The 16863-nt window shown below is 42.3% G+C and overlaps 1 protein-coding gene across 6 annotated transcripts in view; it reads left to right on the top strand.

Annotated features, from left to right (window-relative positions):
* The first annotated feature begins 698 nt into the window (after positions 1-698).
* The window catches only part of LOC142435900 (thyrotropin-releasing hormone-degrading ectoenzyme-like), a 418631-nt gene continuing 402466 nt past the window's right edge, over positions 699-16863 (top strand). For 2 of the 6 annotated variants that reach the window (XM_075539949.1, XM_075539950.1), the window contains exon 1: positions 699-849. In XM_075539949.1, coding sequence (XP_075396064.1) covers positions 814-849 — 36 coding nt within the window. In that variant the 5' untranslated portion in view covers positions 699-813. The remainder of the gene's footprint in view (positions 850-16863) is intronic. The other 4 variants (XM_075539947.1, XM_075539945.1, XM_075539946.1 and 1 more) reach the window with 4 other exon arrangements.

The following is a 16863-nucleotide window of genomic DNA, read 5'->3' on the forward strand; positions in this document are numbered from 1 at the left end:
CACTCAACTGCATTGCTCTGTGGGTTGGGAAGTCAATTACTCTGGACCCTGGTGCTGTTACCACTCCTCCAGTGTTAGACATGTCTTCTGGATCTCGGAGGTTCACTGTGCAGGGATCTTGGGCTTCAAGGATACATTCCACTCCTGGCTCTTGCTAATAATGAGATCCCTCCTGCTGCGGCTCAGAGGAAACCTTTTATACATAGCAGGAGGCACTTCAGGGAATTCTGTGAGTAATTACTCACAGGAAATTCCTATCCCTATCTTCCCTCACTCCTTTCCTGATCTATGCAGCATAAAGTTGTCTGATGAGAGTTAGAGACTTTGGCTAGACAGTCCACATTAAATAATTCACTGCCCCTGCAGAGCCACATGAAGAAATTTCACTTCACCACACAATTAATGCCATTTAACATTGTATATTTCATCTGTGTTATTTTTTTGTCTTTTCTACAAGACGAGGCGCTCTCCATGAGTTACCCTCATTTGGTTCACGCTGTATCCTCGGTGCCTGGAAGAGTGACTAACACAGAATAGGCTCTCAAATATTTTGGTAAGTGAATGAATTAAAAAGCCAATTCTGGAATTTCCCCCCATTGTTCAAGAGCCCTGGGGATGCAACTGTGAAGCACATGGTTCATAATGGAAAGGTTCTTGGCTTGAACGGCTCTAAGTCGTCCACCCCAGAACTCCTTATAGAAAAATTAGAGCCAAGAAAGCCCTTTGAAGCTGTTCTGTGCTATCACGGGGTCAATGTGAGTCCGAATGAACTCCTGAAGACCCAGTAGCAGCAAACACAGCACTTACTTGCAAATGGATGCCAGCAGCTTTCTCTTCAATAGAAGAGAGGTGAGTGGTATGGGGAGCTGGATGCATTTGAAATAGATGTTGACTTAGGTGGGTGTGATAGGTTGTCAGGCCAACTTGGGTGGGTCAGGATTCTCTCATGATGTGGTCGAACATAGCGTGCTCAACTCCATGGCGGGCTCTGCCGTGAAGCAGCCGACCTATTTTGGAAGAACGGGCTTCTTTTGGGAGAGCAGGGGTTGGCCAACTTTTGAGATGCAAGAGCCAATCTTGTCCCTCACAACTCTTCAGAAATTGTTTGAGAGCCAGAACCTATGTTTACAAACCAATGAAACCACCATTACCTGAATAATATCCTACAGAGATTTTAATTTTTACACCAGAGCCACACGTGTGTATCGGAAGAGGTGCTTATGGCTGGAGAGCCTTGGTTTGCGAGCCCACGCTGTGCATATGGCTTCCTCTATCTGGCCACAGCCTTGATACAGTTGAGGGAGTTTCACTTGAACATGGCCCACTTTTCAGACAGATGGACACTATGTGTAAGCTAGCTCACTTCTGCTGGATCTGGATTCTGCATCTGGTTCATCACCTCCTGTTATAATACCTGCCGACCCCAGAAGCCATCAGTTGCCTGGGGACCTTGGATTCCTGTGGCCAAGTTGAGATTCATTCCATTGGCATCCACCAGCCTGTGGTCTTCATATTTCCTGTTGGTCAGTCTCTGCAGGCGCTCGAATCAGGAGCAGCCCCTAGTTCACATCAGCGGCACAGGCTCGAATCACACTGGGCTTTGCACTTCTGCAACTGCGTGAGCAATAGCTTGATGTGAACCTCTTTCTATGTGCACATTCACACAAGCATCGCTGGCTCTGCTTCTCTCGAGATGCCAGCCAAACCCAAGGGGAAAAAAGGTGCACATAAAAGTGAGGTCAGCAGGCGGTTGGAAATCAGGGAATAAAAAGACAGATGGGACAAAGTAAATTGAAACCGAGTCCAGCTGTGCACCGAGCCCCTGGATTTACAAAAATATATACTTATCAGCCACTCTTGCTGAAGATATTTGACCAAGGATAAAATAGATATCTTAATAAGGACACTTTATAAGTTCATTCTATCTTGATTAAAAAACAACCAAACCAAAACAAAAACCTTGTGATTCAAAGGAGATACTTATCTCCAGTCACCCCCTGCCGTGGAGTCAGTTCTGATCCTTAGCCATGAATCGCTGCCGCCGCCATGTCTGTGGGCGGTGGCAGTTCTAAACAACTTCTTTCCAACCATTGGGTATGTTTCATCTGTTCTTCATTGTTTATTGCACAGGGGGGAAAGTAGTCATTGTAAAAAATAATAGTGGGCATGTTAATTATATCTGCTTTGAGGATACAGAAGTTGCAAGGGATTTAAGGAATAAAGATGTATACGTAGATACACATTTTCTTATATGTTAGGCTTCGGATACATATTTCTTTTAAGGATTTATTGAGATTTGCTTGCTGTAGTGCTAAATGAACAAAAGAATGGTTATGTTGTGGGTTGTAATCACTGCAAGGTCAGCGGTTCAAAACCACTGCTGCCACTTGGGAGAAGAGAAGGGTTTTAATACTGATGAAGAGTGACAGCCTCAGAAACGCACAGGGACAGATCTGCTCCAGCTTAGAGGCTCACTAGGAGCCGCATTGACTTGGAATTTGCTAAATGAAGATTTTAAGGCCTTGCCTGAGAGAGATGACTCAAAACTTTTGTGTGGTGAAACCTAGGAATCTGAGTTTTAAACAACGATTCCGGGGTATTCTGATGCAAAACATTCTGAGACCACACTTGGAAAAACATCACTGCAGATCATTCTTACTGTCATTCAACCAGTGCACGTTCTCTTTCTTGTGCGCGCCTATGCACATTGGTATGTCGTGTGACTGGTGATCATGTGAAATGATGTGGAGGTGCCGAAACAACACCTTGAGAGCCGTAAGGCACAGGAAGAAGCATAAATTGTGCCCCAACTTTCAAAATCCGAAAAGAAAAAATGCTGTATTTAGTGACACGGAAATAAAAAATGTTGTACTGCAGTACAAATGATCATAAATTCATGCCTTTAAGCAATACAGATTATAATTTTAACAGTTCTGGAGATCAGACGTCTAAATGAGTCTCAGAGAGTGGAAACAAGAGTGTCTCTGGGCCTTATTTCTAGGTTTTTCCCATCGTAGCGCCTGTAACTCTCTTCGCCATCACCTACCACCTTCTCTTCTTTTATTGCCTGCCTCCTTCTTTTAGGGTGCTTGTGATCATGACTAGGGTCCACTTAGGTAAGCTAGGATAACCTCCCTATTCCAAGATCCTTAATCACGTCTTCCAAAGTCTCCTGTGCCACATTAAGGAGTCGTCTCGGAATCCGGGATGAGGATGTAGTTATCTTTGGAGGCCACATTCAGTTTACCACATTTATAAGAGGTTTCAAAATGCTCAGGGGAAAATGGAATCAAATGATAATGCCATTTGTTCTCAAATCTTTGGACACCTCTCTATTTTCACTCCCCCATGCACATAGGAAAATCCCACTGTGGAATGCGTGACTGCGATAAAGCCTGTCTTGTCGTGAAGTGCCCGTACGTAACTTCAGCTTGGAAGTTCTACAGTGAAGTGGCAAATACTACGCTTAGGAATAAATGCGAAGTGATCTTCAAGAAGAGACTGCACAGGTTGCCACAGTGCTAATTTCCTTGCCTGAAGCAAAATGCGGTTTGGAGATGCAATCAATCTATGATAACAGCATTTTAGTACCAGAGTGGACAAGGACTTTGAAAGTTTATTATCGGTTTATGGGAGCTAGCAACATGTAGTCAATCCATGCTGAGTGCAAGGCATTGCACTGGACAATGGACAGCGAAAAGAGAAATTTAAAAAATGCACTTGCTCTTTAAAGAACTTAACATCCTATTGAGAAATATAGGACACACTTTAGAGAGCCTGTGAACCTGTGTTCAGGACCTCTTGTGGTCTAGTGGGTGACAAATTGGGTTGCTAGTTCTAATCTGTCAGTGATTCAACAGGACGAAGATGAGGCGTTCTGTTCTTGTCACACTTTATACTCTTGGCAGCCCACTGGGGTAGTCCTATAAGGTCAAGATGAGTCTGCTACGACTTGATGACAGTGAATTTGGGTTGATTTACGAACCATGTTATCAGGAGAGACCAGTTCCTTGGGAAGACATCATGCTTAGGAACGTAAAAGGGCAGAGGAAATGAGGAAAGCTCCTGACAAGATGGATTGATCCAGTGGCTGCAACAATGGGCTCAAATGTAACAACAATTTTTAGGATGGTGCAGGGCTCAGCAATGCTAAGTTCTGTTGTACGAAGGGTTTCCATGAGTAGGGACTGACTCAACAGCCACTGACAACAGTGGCCGCAACAACGACAGCAAACAGCAGCAGGATTCTGCAGAGTAAAGGCTGTGAGATCCAGAATTAACGCCATAAAAGTAGCAACTCATAATTTTCAGCCAATGCTTTACTAGGGAATTCTTTGTTATCATATTAATGGTAGCCCAGTGGTAGAATTTCCATTCCATGTAGGAGACCTAGTTTAGATTACCTGTCTATTCATTTCATATCACTCAACCACAGTGGAGGCTTTTGGATATTGATATGATGCTAAATACATTTCAGTGGGACTTCCAGACTAAGAAGGACTAGACAGAAAGGCCAGCAGATCTACTTACAGAGAGCCAGTCAATGGGAACTGTGGAATCACAATAGGTACCCAAAGTGGTATCTAGAAGCAGTGTGCGAAGCAAAAGGGGTAGGCACAAGAACCAGACGTTAGAGCAGCTTTATCAGTACCAATACTCCGGATTGTCTTTATGACAGTTAGTGATAAGATGGAATTTATTATAAGTCTGGCTTTAACATCTCTTGGTGACCCCATATGTTACAAAGTACAACTGTCTCACAGGGTTTTCCAAATGCTTATGGGAACATATCTTGATACTCTAGGCAGGTTCAAACCAGGAACCTGAAGTTAGTATTTGAGCCCAAACCATTTGCACACCTAGGGACTCAGGGCGAGTCTTTGTGAGATGTTTAAAATGATTAAGGTATGTTTTATGAAACGATCTACCCGAAAGGTGTATGGTTTTGGTTCCAAGTGAGACTCCTTGAGGAGGCTTGGTATGTACTTCTGCTTTGTGATTTGACGTCATGTTAGTTTTGACATCGTTGTGTGTCAGACCCTACCATGTGCCTCACCTCCTCATCGTGAGCTATTTATGATCCCTTCACCTCTGATTTGAAAGTCCCCTCCTCAGAATTAAGACTTTAACTAAGGTGATAGTGCCTATTGCTGATGGTTTTCTCATTAAAATCTATAGGATACATCTATGTGCATATATTTATAGGTTTACTATTAAAGTAGCAGATGGACATTGGGCCTCCACTCAAGTACTCCCTCAATGCAAGAATATTTTGTTCTATTGAACTGGCATTCCATGATGCTCACCTTCCCGACACAACCACTGAAGACAAAGCAGGTGCATAAGCAAATGTGAAGAAAGCTGATGGTGCCCGACTATCAAAAGATAGAGTGTCTAGGGTCTTAAAGACTTGAAGGTAAACAAGTGGCCCTCTAGCTAAGAAGCAACAAGGTCCACATGGAAGAAGCACACCAGCCTGTGTGATCATGAGGGGCCGAAGGGATCAGTTATTAGGCATCATAAAACACAAAATCATATCATTGTGAATGAGGGAGGAGTGCAGATTGGGGACCCAAAGCCCATCGGTAGGCAACTGGATATCCCCTTACAGAAGGATCAAGAGGAGGAGACGAACCAGTCATGGTGTATTGTAGCAACAATGAAACATACAACTTTCCTTTAGTTCTTGAATGATTTCCCCCTGCCTCCCCACTATCATGATCCCAATTCTACCTTACAAATCTGGCTAGACCAGAGGATGTACACTGGAACATATAGGAACTGGAAACACAGGAAATCCAGGACATATGATCCCTTTAGGACCAGTGTTGAGAGTGATGATACCGGGTGGGTGGAGTGGAAAGGGGGAACCGATTACAGGGATCTACATAGAACCTCCTCCCTGGGGGACGGGCAAAAGAAAAGTGGGTGAAGGGAGACATCGGACAGTGTAAGATATGACAAACTAATAATTTATAAATCATCAAGGGTTCATGAGGGAGGGGGGAAGCAGGGAGGGAGTGGTAAAAGTAAGGAGTTGATGCCAAGGGCTTAAGTGGAGAACAAATGTTTTGCGAATGATGAGGGTGATGAATGTACGAATGTGCTTTATACAATTGATGTATGGATTGTATGAACCCCTAGTAAAATGATTTTTAAAAAAAGAAGAAAAAAATCTATAGGATATATTTTTCACTTTTAATAGCATGATTTTCTATACTCTAGCCTCCCTGGCTCAAGATATCTTAAATTCTGTTGCCTACATAGTCTCTCTTTGTTGCTTTCAATCACATTACTCTGCTTTAGACTGAGAACTGGCTCCGAGCTTCTCCAGGCAGCGCCTCCAGACTCTTCACTGGGGTGTTCAGGCCCTGGTCAGTTACCTGATCCTTGGCTGCTCCTGCCAGGCCGGCCTCCTGCCTCTCCTTCTTCCAGGCACCTCTTTAAGTTTATTGCCTCCTGAGCTTAGCACTGGTCCCGTTTCTGTCAGGTTTGTGTGTATTAACTCACTGTACTTAGCTAAAATGAGATAAACATAAAACTATAAAATGTTTGGGTTTTATTTCTTGTTTACTATCTCCTTTTGTCGTTGTATCAATTTATTTCTCTGCGCTTAGTACCTGAAGCACCTGTGTCTTTCTCCTGGCCTTGTTACGGTTTAGTATTTTCTGTGAAGAATTCCCAAATCAAATTATATTCACGTAGGTGCATTAATTCAGCTTTATTGGTTGAGAATTTAGTGACAGTACATTGTCGCTTTGCAGTTATTAAAGGGACTAAGCTTTCCATTAGAGCAGAAAGGAAATGTAAACTTATTATTGTTATTATAGTGATATTTTAAAGGTGTGAAGTAATTACTGTCTCCCAAAATTCCTAACATACTCTTGCAGTGTAAAATTTTCTCAGAGAACAACTCCAGCAAGCCAGAAGGTTTATTTAATTTAAATACAAAATTACAGATGACAAATCAGAGAAAATTTCATTTAACAAGTGTGCTTCTGGTGTAGATTCTGTTCTTTGTTGTATGGTGTAACGACACACTGTTTCACACAGTTCATTTTCGAGCACAACAAATAACGAAAGCCGTCTAGTAGAAATGCTTTGGGAAGTTCAGCGACTATTAAAAACCCTATCTCCATCTTCTTCATCTATAACACGTGAATTAATTACTTAAATCCCTATCTGTTACTTAGGAATTTTATAAAGAGAAGTGATAAACTATATGAAGTGTTTTAAATTGAGATGATACTGTTTGGGCACTTGCGAGTGTGGACTTGAACTTTTTTGCATTATGTTACAATTGCGTATGTACTTTTCCCTACATCTTTACCACAGAGAAAGGTATCAGCACTCTGTCCCAGAATCTGAAACTGTGTTTCTCCTGATTCCTCTGGTCCACTTACCCTGTTTTGCTGAATCACCACCGCTGTAGGGAGGCTATATTTGAAAAGCTCCTGTAACTGAGGTCCACTTTCTGCTTCTCAATATGAGTTCTTGTAGTTCTGTGTTCCCGCTAGACTGTGCCCTCCTGCAAAAATGAGACCCGTCTCTCTCGCTTCCCTTTGGACACTCAGCACACGCATGGCAGCCTGACCATCTGTGTTAGACAGGGTTCTCTAGAGAGACAAAACCAGATTGCTGATAATTATATATATATATATATATATATATATATATATATTTACAAAGATAGGTAGATATATAACACAAGAAATGAACTGTTAAATTATATACAGACAGATAGATATATAATACAAGAAATGAACAGTTAAATTATAAATCAGTACGAATAGCTCAGTGCAACTCACTCCTGTGAGAGTGTTGTGAGCCACTGGCAGTCCTTCAAGTCTTGAGGGCCACCAGGTAGTCCTCTTTAGAGCGATGTGGGCTATCCCAGCACAGGCAGCCAACAGCAAGGCAGGTCACCAACAGTCAGTCCCCAGCTCCAGAGATGTACATTCCAATCCTCTGGCGAGGCAAGTCTTAAAGGGACCTCAAAGTACAGCGACACAGTTCACAGGTTAGGTGTCCCAAAGGTAGTGTAGCTTGAAAATTGAGGCACAGAACAAGAAAAGGCTCTTCAACAGGTTCAGGCTGCCGTGCATTTGTTAATAGAGGCTCATTAACTATTAATTAATAAACATAAATAAATGATGACGTTCTTAATCAGCCTTTGCTGTCCTTTCTCTAAATCGCACAACCACCAAAGGCCAGATCAATTCAAGTCTATGCAGAGTTGCCTTCCCTTACACCTCCCTGAAAGGTTAGTCTGTCCTGATCATGCATATGTCCCGCACCACCACAACGGCCTTTATCTGTAAATGCACAGCAGGAATTTCACAGATCCCCCTGCTGGGTCCAGATGTAGTTTTAGGATTCCTCCCAACATAGCCTCCAGGCAGTCACTCTCAGTCCTCGGGATAACTGAAATGTATCTACTGTTTGTGGGTTGGTTTTTTTTTTTTATAAAGGATTGAAAGATGCCGTTAGCATCCCTCCCCCCTTTTCAGGAATAAAAAAACTGAAAATACTACAGATAAATGAAACTTGCATAAAATATGGAGAGTCCAGGAAACTACACAGTCAATCCCACTGGGTCTAAGGAGAGACGCTACCAAAAGAACACTGATTTGGGGCATTGAAGTGCTTTAAGGGATCAGTAGCACCCCTGATGGTACACTGTGGGCTGCTAACTGCAAGGTCAGCAGTTCAAAAACACTATCTACTCCTTGGCAGAAAGATGGGGGCTATGTCATCCTATAAAGAGTTACCGTCTCAGGAACTCACAGGGGCAGTTCTTCCCTGTCCTGTAAGGTCACTGTGAGTCCGGCGTCAACTCAGTGGCAGTGAGTGAGTTTATTTTTTTTTAAGGGATCAAAAGTCTGAAGTTCTTAAACTTTAGCTCTTTTTATGATGCATCACCACAGGATTGGAGCCATAAGGACACGCCTCTTCCATTTGTGTTGGTTACTACAGCTATTTCTGTCTTCCCCGTCTCAAGTTCATGGAATAGAAGAGGAATACTCAAGGACAACAGATAGAGAACGAGAGCAAGATAGTTTATTTTCAAGAGAAGTGAAAGATGTAAAGTAGCCAAACTATACTGAGGAAATAAAAACCTTTTCTTTTATTCTGCTTGTAAATGGGGACTACACAGGGGAAGACAATAGGTTTATATCGCTGATCAGTCCCCTAGGCTTAAGGGGATTCTAGATTGTTGCTCCGGGAAGACACTGAGGAGCCGAGATTCAGAGAAGTTTGCTGACTCTCTTAAGCTGACACAAGTTGTCAGAGAGAAAGCCATCCCTGCAAATTCCTAGTGCATTGTCCTCCACATGGGACTCAGTGGCAACCTGGTTGACATTGGTGGTCGGAAAAGCTTTTAGAAGGAGAGATAAAGCCTGCTCCGGGAAAAGTAAGCAATTTGCCTCTTTAGCGCTTCACGCTTATCATGGCATGTCAGAAAATGCAAATAGGCAGGTGTAATAAAATTATATTTCAGTGCTTTTGAGTGATAAACGGGTTTATGAAGATTTAGTTTGTTTGTAATGATGAGGCAGAATCTAGTTACTCTAGAAGAAGAAAGCAAATAGAAATGTTTATGTACGGTCACGTAAATTATTATACAAAATGTTATTGATTAACCACAAGGTTATGCAATATTTTAAACTCTTCCCTCCACAGTTCAATCCAGGTTAACTTAGTACAACAGAGTAAGGCATGTGCATGTGTGAGTGGCTAGTTTTCAATGCGAATGGTCCTAAAATTCACCACGCGCAATATCTCAGTGACTTGTTTAAAAGCGAGTGAGAGCAGTTGAATAGCTCCATCTTTTCTCTGCCTCTCAATTGCTCTCTCTAGATCAAATCACTGTTCTCTTTCATCTGTCTTGCTGGCATAGTCTCAATTTATTTGTTTCACTCATTCCTAGCCCCTATAAGACATATACACTAAGATTTGTAACCCTTGTGGTGTAGTGGTTACATATTGGCTTGAGAATCCCATGGTGGGCAGTTCAAAACCACCAGCAGCTCCAGGAGAGAAATACTGGGTTTTCTCCTCCCGTAAACAGTCATTGTCTCAGAAACCCACCCTGGTTCACTTTGTGTCAGTGTTCGCTCCACGGCAGCGGATCAGTTCATGTAATCGCTTAACATAACTCTAGTCACGCCACCCTGTTGCTTCAAATCTTTAACTGATATATCTGTGCCTTAAATTCCTATTCTTTATTTCAGTTTACAGTCTATTCTGTAACATGCACGAGTAGATGTTCCATACTCCCCTAGCCTCCCCTTTCAGTGTTTATCTCATTTTTGTGAGTTTTGAAGCCTGAAGCCATCCCCTGTACTTCAGTTCACTAAGGTTTAGGTCCCTAAAATGATATTTCTGAAATGCAAAGGAATGTTATCACTCTGCAGCATCAGAGCCTTCGTGAGTGGAGGGCGGTATTACCTGTAAGGGAGCCCCGGTGACCGAGTGGCTGCTGCAGCAGGCTGCAGACCACCAGGTCTGCAGTGGGAGCTGACCTGCTACTCCCAGGGACAGAGGAGATGCGTTTTTTTTCTGTCAGCATGTACAGTTCACAGTCTTGGAGATCCTGGAAGTAGTTTGACTCTGTCCTACAGTGTCACGATGAGTCAGAATTGATTCAACAGTGGCTGCTTTGTTTTTTGGATTAGTTTTAAAAAGGATGAAACAGACTATAGGAGAAGCAGGATGTGTGTGTGTGTGTGTGTGTGTGTGTGTGTGTGTGTGTGTGTGAGAGAGAGAGAGAGAGACAGATATCAAGGTATCAAGATTTGGTTTTAATATGACTGATAGATATTTGAGTGGAGGTATCAGTTGGCAGCTGCATTTACAAATCTGAAATTGTAGGGAAAGTCTTCAGTTTTAATATCTGAAAACTAGATATGATATATGATTAGCAAGATCTTAAGTGTAGACAGCCTGTGGAAGAAGCCTATGGCTTGCAATCCGGATCTCTCTACCATTGAGGGAAGAAAGAGGAGGAGCCAGCCAAACTTGGGAGTGCTTAAGTGGGAATAGAAGTCAAGTAACAAAAGTGTTTCAAAGAGAACACATGATCGCCTGTCCCAAGCACTGCTGACAGGGCAAGCATGCATTGTGAAGTCATTATTAGAGTACTTTTGGTGCGTCTAGTTCTGGTAGACTGTTGGGGGCCCAGGTGGTGCTTTGTGCTGACTACCAACCACAGTGTCAGGGCTTCAAACGCATCAACTGCTTCATGGAGGCAAGTTGAGGCTTTCTGCACCCTTGAAGATTTACAGCCTTGGAAACCCAACATGGAGTTGGAATCAACTCAGTGACATTGGATTTAGTGTTGGTTTTCTGGGTATAAAAGCCTGGTTAATGAACTGTGAAAAGAATTGTATGAGCCCCAATAAATTGTTAAAATTAAAAAAAAAAAAAAAAGCCTGGTTGTAGTTCATGAGCAACTTAAAAGCAGGGGATATACGTTTCAAAACACCCCATTTATAATTGTCTCTATATTATATGCCCACTTTCATGCTGGTTCATATTACATTTTATGTTGTTTATTATAATATAGGAAACTCTTTTGAGTATCATTGATATAAAAGGGAATGGAAATATGGGACAATAATTGGAGGAACAGAGGTTAAGGGTTTTTCGGTTTTTAATTTTAACAAAGGAGACAAAACAGAGTATGTGCCTACCGAGGAGAATGATCCAGGAGGCAGGCATCAGTTGGTGATGCAGGAAACGGGGAAGGCATTTTGGCAGTGACGTCTTTGTTCAAGTAAAAGGGGATGGAATAAGGACTTGGCCTTGGACAAGAGATTAATCAGTTGATCTGTTGGAATGAGAGGAAAAGCAAAAGATGCCCTTTTGATGTTCATATTGTCCTTTTGCTGTTAATCTGTGTGTCATTTAAGATGCCGTGAAGAGTAGTGGTGCTACAACACAGCTTAAGCACCGGGATGGCTTTGACAAGTTCGTTTATTTTCTCATGGTTTCAGGGCTAGAAGTCAGAACTCAAAATGCCAGATCTAGGGGAAGGCTTTCTTCCTCTGTTGACTCTAATACAAAGTCCTTGTCTGCCCTCAGCATCTGTGGGCTTGGCATTCCTTGGAGATTTCCATCTGTATGGACATCCCTCTTTCCCTGAATCTAGGCTCTCAGGGCAGGGATCCCGGTGAAAAAGACACACTCTGCTGGCTTTTCTTTCACTGTGGTGGGGAGGGTCCTCTCTCTCTTCTTATCTCCCCGGAGGATTCTCCTGACACTGGACGAGGGGCCTTATCTTGACTAGGGCTGTTGCCTCCCACTGAATCCTGCCTCGGTGACATAACAAACATAACATAATCCTCATTACCATGACCTAGTCCAGCTTCAGCTATACATAGAAGATCACGAAGTGGGGGAGTAATAAAATCACAATACAGGAAATCATGATCCAGCCAAGCTCACCCATCTTTTGAGGATACACAACTTAATCCATGCCATTACTTATCAACATCTAGGCACTGCTATGAAGTGCATGGTATGAATCTAGTCAATTCTGACTCACACTGACCTTATAGGACAGAGCAGAATTGCCACTTTTGGTTTCCAAGGCTGTAAATCTTTACAGGAACCAAAAACTTATCTTTTTTCCATTGGAGCGGCTGGTGAGTTCAAACTTCAGACCTCGAGGGCTATGCACTCTGTGGTCTTGTTTTATTTGTAGGCTCCCGTAAAGTGCCTGGTACACAGCAGGCATGCAATACATGTTGGAATGAATAAATGAAGACACTGCTTCTATGTCTTATTTCCTCACCTGGAATTGGATCATTTCCATCAATTCTTAACAACCAGATTGACTCAATCATGCTTTTCTTGTCTGGTCCTGCAGATAGCTTGACAGACTGGTGGAGTTGATTGATAGAAATAGCTGCATTTTTACCAAAATCGGTGATGGTGCTTAAGATTAAAATCAGTGACCCTTACTCTGTCATTTTGTAGTGGTCCTAGTTATAGTTTTAACTTGAATTTATTAGTTACTTCATTTCAAACCTTCTGAAAGCTATATATTTTTCTCATGATACATTTGCCATTTATATCACAGGAAAATGTTACTTGTACAATGTGTTTGCTGGACAGAGTGGATTCCAAGGACACTCATATATGTGTAAGAGAGAGCTTTATATCAAGAAGTAATTTTGCATAAATAAAATATCCCAGTATAGTCCTGATAAAGTCCTTATGTCCAATACTAGTCTGTAAGTCTGATCTTAGTCCATAAATTCCTCTTCAGACTCACACAGCTGCAAGCAATGATGCAAAATGCAGGAAGATCACAGGCTGGTAGGTGACAAGTCTTGTGGATCAAATGGTGGTAGAAGCATCACAGGGCTCTGGAAGGTCTCTGAGTGGCTTGCCAGCAGGAGGGTAAAGGCAGAGGGAAAGAGAAAAAGAGAGAGCGAGAGAGAGCGAGAGTGAGAGCGAGAGAGAGAGAGAGAGACAGAGAGAGAGAGAGAGAGAGAGAGAGAGAGAGAGAGAGAGAGCGAGCCCAGGATCCTTCATATGAGAAGACCATGCCCAACAGGAGGCATCATCAGGCTGTGACCTGATTGACAGACTGGACTCCACCCCTACATTTTCATATCTTCAAGTTGATATGAAGATAATGTAACTAAAAAATACAAATACTAAATTACTGAATATATGTTAAGCTTTTTAATAATGATGATTATATTATCTCTGATCTTTGTACCTTAATGCTTTGTACCTCATTTAACTAGAGACCATGTTTTCTTCATCATTAAATAAAAAATACTTAGCCTTGACCATGGTACAAAATTCCCCCCAAAGAACAAAACACCCACTGCCATTGAGTCATTTCTCTCTCTCAATCTCTCACACACACATGCACACCTGCTCCTCCTGTAGTCTTTTTCATCCCTATTAAAAATAATCAAAAAACTAAACCAACTGCCATTGAGTAATTCTGATTCATAGTGACCCTGCGGGACAGAGAGGCAGGCAGTGTCCCTTAGAATTTCCGAGGCTGTAAACCTCAATGGAAGCAGATGGCCTCATGCTGCTCCTGAAGTGTGAGTTTGAAGTGGTGACCTCTCAGTTAGCTGGTGGCTTTGAACCACTGACCTTTTTGTGAGCAGTCCACCACTTCTCGGATTATTATGGCACCGAGCACGTGCTAATTAAATATCTGTTGACAGTGAATTAGTTTCTATGACAGTTGCTGTTGTATAGGCTAGATCCCCTTCCCTATTTGATGTCCCTATTGCTCCGTTTTAGTGATTTTACTCCTAACTGCTCACACCTGAGAGTCCCAAAACACGAGCAATTGACTAGGGGAGCTCCTTGCCCAGCTGTCTCAAGAACAGGAAGTGCCTGAGGTTTTATGCCCGCCCTTAGCAGTGAGCAGCCAATGAGGCCTGGTCCAGGCTCATGGGAGCCAGCCAATCACGCAGGACACACTTTCCAGATCATCGAGGCCCTTGTGGGTCAGTCTGTGCTCCAGATTTCACCTGAAATTGCAGCCTCGCTTGGATTCTCACGTTTCTGGATGCTGCTTTGCCTATTCCCTCGGAGGTATCTCCTGGGCACGCCTCTTTCCTGATCACCCACACACCCTACTTGTCTTGTGGCCTATCTCTTGGGAATTCCACCTAAAATACCGAATGTATACAGAATAGTTGATGCCAGGCACAGCAGGGACTCAGAATGACTGCATCTCCCCGAGTGTCAAGAGTGGCATGTGCTGCTCTTTCAGATGGGCTTTCCTGAGAGTGTCGGCTTTCTACCGCTGCCGACTAAATCTGTGGTGACTGGACCCAATTTTATATCTAACTTAGTTGCTGCATGAGAAGCAGCTTCATCATTTTAGTAGTTAATTGTTATTGAATTCATTGCAGATATCTTGACTGATTTGTGGAATTGATTGATGGAAGAGGTTATATTTCTGTCAGCCATTTTTGTTGGAAATGTGTTAGTCAGTAAATCTGGTATTGAATTATAGGTCTTTCAAGCTAAAGTCAAAATGTGTTTTCCTCGATTTTCTAGGCTTTTAGATTGTACTTATATCTTGACTGTACAGATAGTTTGCGATTGGCTCACCCCTACCCAGAAATTCTGTTGAAGGAAGTCCCGAGGAACGACTTCCAGACGAATTACCGTGATACACTTCTATGGAGCGGGTCTGCTCTGGGACATATCGAGCCGCTGCTTCAGAATTGACTTAAGAGCAGCTGCTTTGGTTTTCCTTTCTCTCTCCTTTTAATATAGATGGTAAAGAGTCACCTGTACAATCATGTGTTATATTGCGATGGGGTAGGCTAGGGTGTCTAAAGAAACAAAACCAATGACATAGATTGTTTATGGATTTGAAATCAGAAAAAAAAAAACCCTTGATATCAAGAAACAATTTCACATCAAGAATGCATCCCAGCTGAGGCAGGCGGATGAAACAGAACAAGTACCTTTAGCGGAAGCAGGGGGATCACAGGTGGGCGCAGAGTCCTGTGGATCCAGGGTTGGTGGGAAATGGCAGGGTGTTGAAACATGCAGGGTCTGCAGTCCACATGGGGCTGACGCTAGAGGCAGACACAATCTTGGCAAGCAGGGAAGGCTGCGGGCTTGAGAAAGAAGTTCTTGCTGTTTGCTTATAAAAAGCCACGCCCCCAAGGAGGCGTCACTAGGCGACTACATGATTGACAGGTTTGACTCCACCCCTGCCTCCACAAAAGTACCAAGTTAGTATAAGATCTAACCATTACACATGGACTACAGTTTTCCTTTGTAGTCTTTATGAACATAAATATCCATTTACATATACTAAATAAAATATTTTATACTGATTTGGGAAAATCACCAGTAAGAAAATAAATCCTTTTATCTGTAAAATGGGATTGGGAATAGGTGTTTTAGAATTGAAAAACACTGTAGAACTCTCTGGTGGCAAACACCTTTATTTTATAAATGAGAACATTTGAGACCCAAGCAGGTTAAGTAATTTGCTCACCAGCATCCCACGTTCTTAGTGGCAGAGTTGGACTAAAATCCAACTCCCAGGACACTGCTCTCCACTGCTGTACAAAATACACATTTCTTATTCACACAATTGATATGAGGATTAGGGACCACATCTGTGAAAAACAGACTTAGCCTTTGGAAAGAAGGATGCTGGATAGCTTTATGAAAGCTTTATGGAAACTAATCTCATTTTAGCCTTTTCTGTACAATTGTTAGTTTTGTTCAGTTTTATGTTACTTGCCTTAGGATCCTTCTTGGCTGAGGACTAGATAATATACAATGCTTGATTTAAAATCCATATTAAGGGTCCAGATTGTGCTGGAATATGAATGATGTTCAGCTGGGTTTGAGCCAGGAGCACTTGCAGAGTGCCCACCAGAATGAGGATTGTTGATGTCCAGGCAAGAATTTTCTATCCCTGGTTTGCAGATTGGGAACAAGACAGGTTTTTTCCAAAGAAAAGAAGGGGACATAAATTATATTTCTGCCCTGCTCAGTAATACTTTCAAAGTTTGTTATAATATGTCTTTAACAAACCATGAATTTTCTCTCCTGCTGAGCCACCGTATCCTGACTATTTTCAGCATCGTTAGGGACCCATTATATTAATCCACCATACCTTCAAATCTCTAACAGGCGCACATAAGTGATCACTTTGAATATTTATTTTGAAGCAAGGTATAGAATTGTTCTCTTTGTCGTCTTGCAAAGGGAGGAAATTGTAACTTGCTCACCTTGGTTACTTCAATTGTTGTAGTTTGATTCTTTCAATTACAAAGTGCCTTGATATAATGGACAAAGGATATTGTTTAATTTTTGTAGTCCTTGAAGTAATTTGTGTAGGTT

Source organism: Tenrec ecaudatus (assembly GCF_050624435.1).
Source record: "Tenrec ecaudatus isolate mTenEca1 chromosome 7 unlocalized genomic scaffold, mTenEca1.hap1 SUPER_7_unloc_1, whole genome shotgun sequence".
Classification (NCBI taxonomy): Eukaryota; Metazoa; Chordata; class Mammalia; order Afrosoricida; family Tenrecidae; genus Tenrec; species Tenrec ecaudatus.